The sequence below is a fragment of the Garra rufa genome, chromosome 4 (genome assembly GCF_049309525.1).
Source record: "Garra rufa chromosome 4, GarRuf1.0, whole genome shotgun sequence".
NCBI classification, from domain to species: domain Eukaryota; kingdom Metazoa; phylum Chordata; class Actinopteri; order Cypriniformes; family Cyprinidae; genus Garra; species Garra rufa.
The window spans coordinates 20,572,450-20,586,783 of record NC_133364.1 but is presented as its reverse complement, the minus strand read 5'-3'; the positions used below and the strand labels follow the sequence as shown (position 1 = coordinate 20,586,783).

Sequence of the window (14,334 nt, the reverse complement as noted above, 5' to 3'; positions counted from 1 at the left end):
ATTACATTTTAAAATATATTAAAAACAGTTACTTTAAATTTGAATAAATAAATTCAGATCTGTGCACACATCAAAATGTTTGTAGATCATAAGAATATGATTTAACTGGTATCATATGTATATTCACATAGCACATATGTCTTTACAAATACACACAATATTCTGTATTTCAGGTTCAATAAAAGTGTTACCACATCCATTGTTACCATCTCTTACACATAACTGCATCTCAATGTAGCGTGAATTAATGTGTGATCAAACCGACAAAGTGTCTGAGAGCATGAAAGGGCCAATTGGACTACCAGTAAGTGAAAACAAAAGGTCAGCACTAGATCTCAAATCCTCATTATCACACATGCATAGACTCTAAAAGAACATGGCATGAGTTTCGTGTGAGTCTGAGTCCCTATGTGTTTGAAACATCAATTAGCATTAACCTATTAAATTATTTGTTCAGGTAACTAAACCAAAAAGACAAAACAGTATAAACATAATTTAGAAATATTTTATCCCTAAATTTCCCTGGCTCAGATAAAAATCTGAGAGAAAAAGTACATTTTTAATTTACAAAATTAATTAGGGTTTACGGTAACAGTGCTGGAAATGACCCAAAGCCTTTTGTTTAGCAAAAAAAAAAAAAAACTGTCAAGTCATTGTTTTCCGTGGGACATGATCGGCTGAATCACATTGGATCCCGGCAAGAGTCACACTGTTCTGATCATTAAAACCATTAGAATCAAAATTCCACTTTTGGAATTAAAATGCAGTTTAAAAAGTGATAATAAAGACATTTATAATGTTACAAAAGATTCTATTTCAGATAAACGCTGTTCTTCTGAACTTTCAATTCATCAAACAAACCAGAATAAAAACAAATCTACTCAGCTGTTTTCAACATAATATATATTTTTTTTTTTATTTGAGCAGCAAATCAGAATATTAGAATGAGTTCTGAAGGATCATGTGACTGGAGTAAAGATGCTAAAATTCAGTTTTGATAACAGTCATTTTAAATAGTAAAAAATTTCATAGTTTTACTGTTTTTGCTCTACTTTGGATCAAACAAATGCAGGCTTGAAAAGCAGAATTGACTTCTTTAAAAACTTTTTAAAAAACTTACTGTTCAAAAACTTTTGACTGGTAGTATATATAAAGTGTGTCACAAAAACTGAAAGTCATCTGTGATCAACAGCATAAACACCAAAAATTAAGCCTTTTTAACTACACAGTATTCCACTGTAAATATCCAACATATATGTATTAACCCCTAGAAAAACATACCAACTTTCAACCAACATTCACAAAAGCAATAAATGTGAAGCCAATGAAGTCCAAAGCACGTAATTTCCAGGAACTTAGACTGAAAGCCTTAGGGAATTGCATCACACACACACACACACTCAAAAGTAAAAGTATTCACACACAGATGAGAGACAGGAAACACGCATGAGCATGAACACACAATTCAGAGAAGTCAAGGAATGTAAAAATATTCCATCCTGCAAATCAGTTCCATCCAGAGAATCTGTAAAGTGCTTCGTCAGCTTTTGCCTTTACCCAAAAGATGTTTGTCTCTTCAATATTTTCAATTATGCTACTCCTTATTTGGTGACAAAAAAAGGTTTTATGAATTGATACAGTCACAAACAACAAATTCCGACATTATGACTATAAAACCATGCATGCATTTAACAGGAAACAGTGTACCAAAAAACTGATTCGTAATGTCTTAGTCACTAGCTAGCAATATTATTTTCACCTTGTGTACTAATCTGAATCTATTTTGACTGTTCTGTCTGTGTCCGAAAACTCTGCAAGCAGCGTACGGATTGAGGGAGGTAGGAATAAGGTAGGATTGTTTGATTCTGTGACAATAAAATTAAAATGGCATTTGAAAGTTATGGCTGGTAATTAATGTGTTATTATGCTGCCATCAGAAGCCGTACCTTCATGTGCAAATGCTGCCTGTAAAGTCATTGACTGATAAGGCAACAAGTCAGCTGCCTAAACTTTCAAACACGGCCTTTCTTACTGTTCATGTTTACAACACAAGAAAGTCACAAGGCCTAGTTTTTCCTCAAGCACTGGAGAATCACTGGAAGTACAGTACTGAATGTTTTTAGCTAAGCCACTTTTACATAAATACAAAGAGAAATCTGAGAGATTTTCCCTTCCTTTTCAGTTTAACTCTTGCATGCACATTATTACATCATTTTATCTACACTGAATAATTCAGTGACTTACATTTCCTTGAAAGTCCCATCAATATTTTATAAGCAGTTAATATTAACTTAAATTTGCAGTTTAATGTTATAATTTGTCCTTTTAGTTTCCCGTAAGACCTTTCATCCAAAAAAAAAAAAAAAACATTCTGAATTATCCTACTTAGGGTCACATTATAAATAAAAGAGTAGAATATCAATACAACATTTGATGACTGTATCCATGGCATGCTAAAACGTTTTCTAACATGAGGTATATTTCAAGCATATAGCACAAAAACTATAATAGCAAATTCCACCAAGTCTTTTTTAGCAGCACTGTTTTTACGTACCTTACTGCACGTTTCACGCCAGTTTCAAAAAGAAATGTCGGTAACACTTTACAATACGTGTGCACACGTGTGCATTAATTCATGTTTAATTAATGCACAGATAATCACGAGTTAATGTATAATTAATGAAGAACTAAACAATTTATTAATAATTACTACATCAGCAACTAATGAACATTCTATATGATTCATAGATTAAGTAATCAATAAATTGTTATTAGTTAAATGTGTCATAATGTATTAATCCCCTAATAACCCCTTTTATTAACTAATAGTGTAAATTAATGTATTAATTACCAAAATGGGTTCAAGCCATGTATTTCAACTTGCAGTTGTCTGCATTAATTAATCATTAGCTATATTACTTAACAATTAGTTAATAGTTCTGTGCCTCAATAAGTAAAGTCATAACATAATGATATCTTTACAAATCATTAGCTAATGCTTAATTAAAGCAGACAAATGGACGTTTAAATGCATGGCTTCAACACATTAAGCCACATGACTGACTAATTCTATATCATAACCACAATGACATATTACTTAACAATTAGTAGTAAAGTCATAACATAATGATATCTTTGCAAATCATTAGCTAATGCTTAATTAAAGCAGACAAATGGAAGTTGAAGTACATAGCTTTGACCACTGTGGTAACTAACACATGAATTTACACTATTAGTTAATAAAATAAGTTATTATGGAATTAATACATTATGGCACAATTAACTAATAACAATTTATTGATTACTTAATCTATGAATCATATAGAATGTTCATTAGTTGCTGATGTAGTAGTCATTAATAAATTGTTTAGTTCTTCATTAATTATACATTAACTCGTGATTATCTGTGCATTAATTAAACATGAATTAATGCTTATTTGTGCACAGGTATTGTAAAGTGTTACCGAAATGTCCACTGAGTGGGGCTAAAACACAGGTTTAATACGTGAACCCTGACACGCATTTATTATGTTGATATAGTCAAGTCAAAATTATTTATACAGCGCTTTTTACAATACAAGTTGTGTCAAAGCAACCTTACAGTATTAAAATAGGACAACAGTGTGTCAATAATGCAAAAAGCTACGTACTGCTGTGTTTTTATTATGTTGCTTCAGGCATAGATATGTATAGATACCCCATTGGACCACTCCAAGCATATAGATGCGTCCGCCATTTTGGAACAATCAACTTGACGCCATTCGCCATACTGTAGGTTTGCAGACTAACGGTTGTGCAGAACTGTATGGAAGGCCGTTAGCGCCAAAAAAATTGGTAATTTATGTGTTAACGCATTGTTTTTAAACTTTTAAAACTTTTTTTAGCTTTAGCACTACCTACTGGTGTGTTGTTCTGTTCAAGCACATTACCATCAGACAACTGTATCAAAGTCCCTTTAAGGCCAGTCATGTCACTCGGCGGCCATCTTTGAAACGCCTCTCGGGCATACAAGTGCAGCTCCTATCTGTTTGAATGGGGAAACATCAAATTCTCCAAAACTGTTCACCAAGCTTACGATTAAATTTCATATTTTAAATCTTCAAAGAAATCCAACAAGAACTGGCTCATAAATATGGTTCCTTGCGCTCCAATAGCGTGAAAAAACGCTTATTTTTCCGGCTAGATGAGCCAGTGCGCATGCGCAGTACTGAGCACACGTCTTAGAGCGCCGATTGTTTCTATAGCAACCGGGACTTCTAACGGCAGCTGCAGTGACGCGCTGACTTTTCTAATCAACTATTGGCTCTTTCACTAAGAAGGCGGGGCTTCGCGGCCATAAAGAGCGTTGCATTTTTCCCCATTCAAAACTACACGAGTGACATGTCTTGGGTATTCTATAGTCTTTGACTGTATGCAGGAATTATTTAAATAATTGTGGCGGTTCAAAGTTCAAATATCCGGGGACTGTTGCTAAAACTTAATGCTCTATCGTGTTGAATTTATGCCCTACACCTACCCGATATTGTTAACAAATGCAAAATCATTGTAAAAAAATGCATTTGTTGATTGTAAAAAATGCATTACTCTTCATCAAACTCTGTAATCATACACTGTGAAAAGTTTTCACAACTTAAAAACTTAAGTTTAGCAGCTGCCTTAAAATTGTAAATTAAATCAACTTAAGTCAGTTTAACTCACAAGTTAAATCAACTCATTTGTAGTGTAATAAGTTAAAATGACTTGTAGTTTTAAGCTGATTTAACTTAAAATGTTAAGGCAGCTGCTGAACTTAAGTTTTTAAGTTGAATCTGGTGAAAACTTTTTACAGTGTACTTTGTGTGAAAAGAAACAAAAGGTGTTGGAGTTTTACTGCCTCTAGCGATACATTTTTTGGAAACTGCAGTGAAATGTACTTATTGGTACGTATTTCGCGTCTTGCGAAAAAGTGGCCCGAGGTACATTTTTGTCACGAGACCAAGTCTTACCACACAGTTGTTTCACAAATTAAAGCTGAATAACTACATTTATTTTCTTGGATGTGTTTGTGTGTCTATTAATGACTTTAACCATGATGAATGACTTGCAAAGACTCATGTGGACTCATGTGGACTCATGTCACTATGAGTACCTAAATTGAGGTCCTTATAAGTAAACAAGCTTATAAATCATACAGAATGAGTTTTTTTTTAAGAATGTAAAAATGCAGAAAGTTTTCTGTGAGGGGTAGAGTAAGGGGATAGGACAAACATTTGTAAAACTTGTCTAAATGTAATTTAAGACCCATACTTTTCTAAAAATGTACTGCATGCATGTCAATATCAAAAACAAAGATGACACACTGTAAGGGTCTATGTATGTAAAGCCATAAAAAAGAGAAAAACTTAATTTAGTACTAGAACTTGGGGCTCAGTTGTCATTTATCAGGTTCTGTTAACACACAACTTTACTGGAAGTGTCCTTACCTGGGGCCCCTGGTGTTTCGGACCAGAACATGTGGAAGGGGTCTTCTACAGTTTCTAATGGGCCACAAGGGTGAACCAGACTAGACTAGTGCAGGATGATTCACTGGGGCAATGAGTCAATCACCCGCAACTATAAAAGGGAGATTCCTGCTTGAGTTTCTCAATATGCACATCAACACACCAGAGGTAAGCACTCATTCATTCATTTACACAAATAGACACTCTTGTCCACATGGACACAATATGAGACTAATAAAAAAAAACATTCCTTTTTGTACTCAACAGGTTAACTGTATAGATTTTTTTTTCTGAGACACTTGGATAATTTAATACTAATCTAATACTGTACACAACTAAATATGTGACATATAACAATATCTTTGTTTCTTTGCAGAAAGATGCAGTTTTCCCTGATCTTTTGCTTCTTAATAACAGCCCTGGTGGCTGTTAGCATCAGCCGACCCACAGCTACGGAGGAGAGGATCAAAATCATGGCCCGAACTATCATCACCAGAATTAAAAAAATCAAGGATGAGGTAAATGTTCAATAATCATTTGCTCACCCTCATGTAATTCCAAACCAGTATGAAATTCTTTCTTCTGGTGAACACAATATCATTTGTTTTAAGCATTTTGAAGTTCAAACAACTTTGATTACAAATTTCTCGCTCTCCACAGAAGAAAGTTTGAAATGAGAGTGAGTAACAACAGTCATGACTTTTGGTGAACTATAATTTTAAAAGGAGCATGTAGCTTGATTTAATTAATTTATTTTAATTCATGTTTAATTAATGCAAAAAAACTCCAATCTAAGAGTGATGTACTGTAGCAAAGGATAATGAAAAGTGCTTCAGCAGTTAAAAATGTTAAAGATAATTTTGGATGTAATACTTCATAGCTTATTAAGTAGAAAATGTATTTATTTATTGGGCTAAAAGGTTTTAATTTTGCCATTCAGTTCAGCTTTTGGTAGCATACACTACCAGTCAAAAGTTTTTGAACAGTAAGATTTGTATTGTTTTTAACAAAGTCTCTTCTGCTCCCTAAGCCTGCATTTATTTGATCCAAAGTACAGCAAAAACAGTAACATTATTCCTACTATTTAAGATAACTTTTTCTTTGATTCCTGTGATCAAAGCTAAATTTTAAATGAATACTTTTATTTAGCGAGGATGCTTTAAATTGATTAAAAGTGATGATAAAGATATTTATAATGTTACGAATGATTTCTATTTTAAATAAATGCAAAAAATCTAAGAAACCAAAGCAGCAGCAAATCAGAATATTAAAATGATTTCTAAAGGATCATGTGATTGGAGTAATGATGCTAAAAATTCAGCTTTGAAATCACAGGAATAAATTACATTTTAAAATATATTCAAATAGAAAACAGATATTTTAAATAGTAAAAAATATTTCAGAATTGTACTGTTTTTGCTGTACTTTGGATCAAATAAATGCAGGCTTGGTGAGCTTCAAAAAACAGGGTAGTGTATGTCTACAAACTGTTCAGCTTTAACTTTGTCTTTTGTGGAAAGAAACTCGTGGACAGTTACAAGAAAATCCATTATACATAAATATTATTCAAATATATAATATATTTATATACATATATTTATTTTAAAAACCAATTCGTTAATTTAAAATATTATTTTTTAAGAACTATTATTTTTTAAATAATATTTTCATTTTTGCACAAACTTATGTGTAAATTCAGCACATTTCTGACTGTAAAATGTGTCTCCACAGCACTTCCAGATGTCTCCAGAGATTGATTTTGGCCCTGACATTGATACCCCCAATGGTCTCACTTCTGTCTTCGTTCACTTGAGCTACCTGCAGTTGAGGCCAGAGGTATCTCCAGCCCAGCACCTACAGCAGGTCCAAGTGGACTTAGAAACTCTCCTAAGAACACTGGAGGGACTGGCCGTTTCACGTGGATGCCCTCTGCCCAACCCTGAGGCCCCAGTATACAAAGATGAAACTGCCTTCCCTGTCACTTCTAACTACCTGCACCTCCTGGAACTCCAGAAGTATCTTGAGAAGCTCTGCCTGAATATGGACAAACTAAAATGGTGCAAAGATACGGACGTGGCTGAGACGTTTATATTCTGAAATGTGTAAGCCATGCTTCCATACTTCTATGCAGCACGCTCAAAAATGCACACGCAAGGACTAGTTCTCTAAATTATTTAACTTATTACACTCGATTCTCGTTAAATCAAGTTCTCATTGGAATTTTCCATTTTTTATGTTAGTGCTGTCTTTTACACCACAGCTTTATATTTTCTAAACTAAATTTGTATATTTTAGCACATTATATTGTTTTGTGTTACTACAGAGCACTGAGAAAATTAAACTTGCCGGTAGTTGTTTACGTGTTATTTTCATGTCAGTTAGACATGAATGCAGAAGGACTGTGATGGTATGCACTTTTTTAAGACAATAAATTATCTTTACGAAAACCCTTCTCATATTTTTGAAATATGCGGAGAGAGAGAGTATTATTTCAATGGATTTTTCATTAAATATAATAATTTAAAAAGGCCAATTTTATTTATCTTTTTATTTATACACTTACTTTTCACAGCAAATGCACATTTATTTTTGGAATTTTGTTTAATGTCAATCAAATGTTTAGCTCTTAGGTTAGTTGTGATAATGCCTTACAGTAGCATCAGGTGGCAGGTTGCACAAACTGCTTAAAACTGGTCTAAAAGCTAGTCATCTGGGGGGGGGGGGTTTCTGCAAGACTGGTCATAACTTTTTAAATAAAAAATAAAACTGATTACCACTTGGTTACCTGCTACTTTTGTCAAACTAGTTCTAAAGTCTTAACATGGAGAAAATGTTTATGCAACCAGCCCCAAGACTTCCAAAATGCAATATTTGTCTAGAAATTGATGTCACTGGCTGAGAATTTTAAGGCAAGACACCACAGGAAACACAATTGCTTTTTCCATGCCTTTTCATGTTATGCTTCCATAACTTGCCCACATGCACACAAATCTCCATTTCAGTATGCATACAGCAAACTTAACAGTTATACAGAAAGGTTTGTTCCTATATGATTTTTTATGGTGGTTACTGGCAATATTTTCGAATTAATCAGATCATAAAAAGAGATATCCAAAATCTCCTCTGCAAATGTGTGTGTGTGTGTGTGTGTGTGTGTGTGTGTGTGTGTGTGTGTGCGTGCGTGCGTGCGTGCGTGTGTGTGTGTGTGTGTGTGTGTGTGTTTGTGACATATCAGGACACAAATTTGTGTAATAACATGGGTATGACATAGGTATTACAAGGAGAGGGTGACTTATGAGGACATTGCCCATGTCCCCACTTTTCAAAAGGCTTATAAATCATACAGAATACGTTTTTTTGAGAATGTAAAGATATGCACAGTCTCCTGTGAGGGCTAGGTTTAGGTGTAGGGAAGGTGTAGGGTGATAGCAAATATCGTTTGTACAGTATAAAAACCATTACGTCTATGGAATGTCCCCACAATTCACAAAAACAAACATGTGTGTGTGTGTGTGTGTGTGTGTGTGTGTGTGTGTGTGTGTGTGTGTGTGTGTGTGTGTGTGTGTGTGTGTGTGTGTGTGTGTGTGTGTGTGTGTGAATTCAAAGCATTGCACATATCGATAAGCGTCAAATATGTCGGATTGTATTATTTTTATTAACCTTTATTGTATGTTTTAACACTCCATCGGTAAATGATGGAGCGTCCATTGGCTAAATCATAGGTTTGTTCACAATTGGGCTGTATGTACAGTAACAGTTTTAGGCAGCAGGTAGGCCTGCATTTCTGATTATTAAACACTAAAGAAGAGCACTTACCAGCAGTAGCCTGCTGCAGAGATCTCCAAGCGCGCCTTTTGGGCAGGTATAGAAACGGCTCAGGTACACAAAGGTGATCCAAATTTCCACATAAATGTCGCTGCTTCCAGCTACTTTCGACACTTTAAGCGGGGACAGGTAAAAATTGTAGTATGGAGCATCGCATTCCTGACAGGATTTTTGTTTTTTTGTTTTTAAGATAACTATCAGAACATTTCGCGATAAACAAACGCTATTCTGCTCATTTACATATTTATAACAACTTGAAGGCATTTAAACAGGCTAAGTAACATACTAACAAATACTATTTTATTGATTTACAAGACTGAGGGTTATTTTTTTAAACCAACGTAGCCTATGTACGCGTGCATGTTCAGTAATATCATAGATTTCATATGATAAATTATAATTAAAAAATAAAATTGACCCTTGACTGGTTTGGTCCATGGTCACATATAAAACGTAAAGTCAACAATTATACTTTCTCCTCAGACGTTTTCTTCTGCAAAAATGAAACAAACATGAAGCCTTCAATTACATTTTAAGTCGTAACCGCCATTTTGTCCCACAAGATGGCAGCAAACGCTCACATTTATGCTTTAGTTTGTTTTTGTTTGTTTTATAGCCGGATCTTCATTCTTACACAGTCAAACTAAAATTTATTAACATTTCTCTCACATTGTCAAAGTTTCGCTATAGTTTAGAAAATGGCCATAATATATGACAAGAACTCAGAGTTAAACTGTGTTAGAACAATTATAACAATAATTATTCTTGATAATCACAATGAAATACAGTCAAACATTTATTCAGACACCTTCACAGTTTCTCACATTATCACAGTTTATAAAAAATGGTAATAAAACATGACAAGAACTCAGAAGTTAAACGGTGTCAGAACAAATTCATCTTGATAGAAAGCTAAGTAACAAAACATGGGCAGGTTGAAGTCAGGTCAAATCACATTTTTGGTCCCAAAATGTTATCAGTTTTACTGGTAGTCCACTGTATGAAGAATTCTTAGGTATAATAAGTCACTGTTTACCTTATTTTGCTATCACTTACATAATGAACTATAGTGTCCTGCACCCACTAGTAAAAAATATAAAAAATTATATCTGCTGTCTGATTAATATTTGGTTTGACTGTAGTTAACATGAAAAACTTGGTCTCACTTGTATCAGATGAGTATTTTCTCTCTTTTTTTTTAAATGTGATGTTTTGTTTCTAATGTGGATAAAATTGTGCCTTTGTTATTTTAAAATCTCAGTGGCAGCATATCTCTCATAATCTGTGTCACTCTTAAAAAACAACCATTCAAAAAAAGTCCTGGAGATAAAAATCTCACTAAAACTGTAAAGAGCTAGACTGGGTGGCTAGGACATACTGTGTCCAGTAGACCCTCCCCCTCTATTGTTTCTCCGTAAGCAAGTATTGTTCAGAGTTGGGGCCAGCGAGACAGGCTAGGGTTGGCCTTCCTCTGTGCAAGGTTCACAGTTTCCTTTTTTGTTTCTTCCCCTTTTTCTCTTCTCACCCATGTAGCTTTGGCTCTATTTTTGCATTGTACCAGCACAAGTTCGGGATAATTGCACTGCATGTTTTGCCCCCTGGATAAACAGGGCTTGATGTATTAAACATGTGCACATTGATCCGGTATAATCTGCCTGCGTGCCAGCAACCGCTGCTGATCAGAACCCAATGCGTTACACTCTCCCGTGGCCCTCTTATTCTCAACATGCTCAATGAACTCTTATTGGTGAATAACTTCTTCAAATACAAAAAGAGCTTTTCTGTTTCTAGTGTGTGTGTGTGTGTCAGGTCACTGCAACCTCTTAGCATCTTAGAACCACATGTAATGCAAAGTCCGCCCAATCATACAGGCATAATAGAAAGAAGTGTACAGGCTGTATATCATAACTTCAAAAGGATAACTTTAAAAACAGATGTGCAAAGAAATACGCCTACATCGCAGTTAATCATGCATGCATGCACTTGCTAAAGCGCCCACACATGCTAGCATTCGCCTCCTTGAAATAGGCCCATGTGTGGACCAACTAACGGGTTGCTAAAAATGTCTTCCCTCTGCTGACTGATATCTGTGGAAGTTTGTTTCTGCCACAGGATTAAAAATAAATGTTTGACTTCTGAGTTTATATCTGTGCATGTTTTCTCAGAATTGCAAAATATATGAGGGATGTTTTTTTTTTTCTTGCAAATCTGATTTTTTTTTTTTTTTTTTTTTTTTTAGCAGTTTGGTCTTTTTCAGTTGTCAGTTCTTACAGTTCTAACTTCTTGCAATTCAAAAATCACTTGAGTAAATTAAGTAAATGAGTAAAAAAAGTCTATTATCTATTTTTAATCTATTTTTTATTTTAATCTTTGGAGAAAACAAGTTTCCACGAATAGCTATCCCAGTAGGTACTAGTTTGCATCCGTTGCATGAATGAATAGGAAGAGATGACGCAACAACACACACACAATGCTGCAATCATTCTTTTTGTGAACCTGCATGTTTGTGTGTTTGTGAGCATCTGCTTTTGTCCCATAGGAAATCTCCATTTATCTGCACTCTGATAAATTAATGTTCACTGCATAGGACAGCCAGGTGCTGTTTCATTTTGCATGATTGCTTACAGAAATATTTGCATACGTTACATAAGCAGCATCCTAACTGTCATGCATCCTCAGAAGTAACTGTTTTGACATGTACACTGTCGCTCAAGTTTGGGATCAGTAATATTTTTAATGTTTTTTTAAAAAAAGGAGTCTCTTATGCTCATCAATGTTCCGCTTATTTGATCAAAAATACAGAAAAAGGTCATATTTTTGCAATTTAAAATAACATTTTTTTATTTTAATATACTTTAAAATATAAATATAATACAACAATGAATTTTCATCAGCCATTACTTCAAGCTTCAGTGGCACATGATCCTTTAGAAATCATTCTAATATACTGATTTATTACTGGAATTATCAATATTGGAAACAGTTGTGCTGCTTAATATTTTTTTGGAACCTGTGATACTTTTTTCAAGACTCTTTGATGAATAAAAAGGTCAAAAGAACAGCATTTATTCAAAATAGAAATCTTTACTATCACTTTTTATCAGTTTAACACATCCTTGATGAATAAAATTATTAATTTCTGTCAAAGAGAGAAAGAAAGAAAAAATTACTGACCCCAAACTTTGAGGTGTTTATTGTTACAAAAATGTTCTATTTGAAATACATGCTGTTCTTTTTAATGTTTTAGTTACCAAAGAATCCTGAAAAAAATTATTAAACAGCACAACTGTTCTTCAGTCCGGTGGACTAAAACATACACTGTTTTGGTAATGACATGAAAAATGCGGGACACATTTTTTTACATAAAGTTTCATAATTTACAAAGAAAATATAAAATAAATATAGTATTTAACTTCACTTTTTAAAATAACCAAAAAGATACTTTTAAAAACAGCAATGGAAAAAAATACAAAAATGATTACAGTATCCTTTTTATAAGTTGAAATTTACGGGTTAGGGTTTGGGACAGCGACCTCCCAAGTGAAAGTACCCAATAAAGTATGCTTATATATATAGAAATTAAGCTTACTGATATGTTAAATATTATTGTGGGTTTCAATAGATAATAGAAGGATCTTAGTAAACATTTGAATACTTATATGCTTTTTAAAATGTGTTTTGTTTCAGTGGTTTGAACCAGTACTGTAGAATTGCAGATATATTTCCTTTACAATAAAACTAGCGTTGCATGTACAAAAAATGATAGTATTGCTATGTATAATGTATAGTGACCCCATTATTAAAAACATACAGCACAAATATAAACCCTACTGTATTTTTTTGTAATTAACCAAAAGAACATGCATCATCATCTTGCTCAAAGTTATTTTAATGCACCTGACATTGTAAGTATGACCTTACAGCTCATAAATATATTCCAGGAGGTCTTGAAACAGTGCACACATATTCATGAACATTTTTAACATTTGACACATTTTTTTTTTTTTTTTTTGTATTTGAATATTTAATTTAGTACTGAAGTATTTATAAAATGTTTATGCAGCCAAGTCAAAGTTATTTAAATGATCTATGCTGTGTTTTACTTTTATGCATAAATGTTTTGGTGAGATGCTATGCATAATTGACAGAAATTAATTATTTAACTATATATTTTTAAGCACTTTTTATATGGAAAACTTTTTTTTAGACTCATCTGACTTTGAAGTAGGAGCTTTCCTGGAGCACTTGAAGACAGCATTAGAGTCAAAGGCTTCATCTGAAATCGCATACTCTCTGAGTAGGTACTTCTTTTAAATAAGTACTTCACGGCCATTAAAAAGTCTGTTTTATATCCACCTTTACTCTTTAATGCAGAAGTAAGCCCAGGGTGAGACTTCTGGTTCATTATCCGCTATAGGGAAATAACGGGAAGAATAACAACGTGCAGTAAACGATAAAACTGTTTGCACTACAAACCATAATTAAAATGCTCATAAATAAGATAATACTTTACAATAATATGGTAAGACACACCAATTTGCAATATTCAAAACGAGCTGTTTTGTACAGCTAAAAATAGCTATATGCTGAAAAGGGGGATACTATGAATGTAATTCAAGTACTCGATTTAAAAAAAAAACTGTGACAGTCGGCATAATACCAGAAGTGGCGCATTCCATAGACGAGAATCCATAAAACACATGATTAGACTGATTTCTAAGGCTGCATGATATATTAAACCCATTTGAAAATCTAAATAATGCATAATGCTATGCGCTGCGGTTTAATATGTGATTTAAAAATAAAAGCTCAAACCTTTACTGAATTTACACATTTTGATGTCCACATATTCAAGAAATTACAGTGTCTGTATAGCATTTCAGTCATAAACAAATTGCAAAATACCAATTATTATTGGCTCATTGCTATTATATATGTGTTTTAATTCATTTTAAAGGCTATTGAAGGTTATTAAAACATGGTGATGCAGCGTCTGTAGTTGAAATTTATATATGGGCCATTCAACAAA

The 14,334-nt window shown here is 33.6% G+C and overlaps 1 protein-coding gene across 1 annotated transcript; it reads left to right on the top strand.

Annotated features, from left to right (window-relative positions):
- Nucleotides 1-4,640: 4,640 nt before the first annotated feature.
- Nucleotides 4,641-7,834, top strand: lepb (leptin b). Its single transcript, XM_073838964.1, has 2 exons — nt 4,641-5,998; nt 7,212-7,834. Exons 1-2 carry the CDS (start codon nt 5,861-5,863, stop codon nt 7,575-7,577), a joined length of 504 nt encoding a protein of 167 aa, XP_073695065.1. The 5' UTR covers nt 4,641-5,860; the 3' UTR covers nt 7,578-7,834.
- The last annotated feature ends 6,500 nt before the right edge of the window (nt 7,835-14,334 follow it).

Coding starts and splice junctions, on each gene's coding strand:
- lepb (XM_073838964.1), top strand. CDS start 5,861: ATGCAGTTTTCCCTGATCTTTTGCTTCTTAATAACAGCCCTGGTGGCT. Junction 5,999..7,211: donor TTAAAAAAATCAAGGATGAG/GTAAATGTTCAA, acceptor GTGTCTCCACAG/CACTTCCAGATGTCTCCAGA.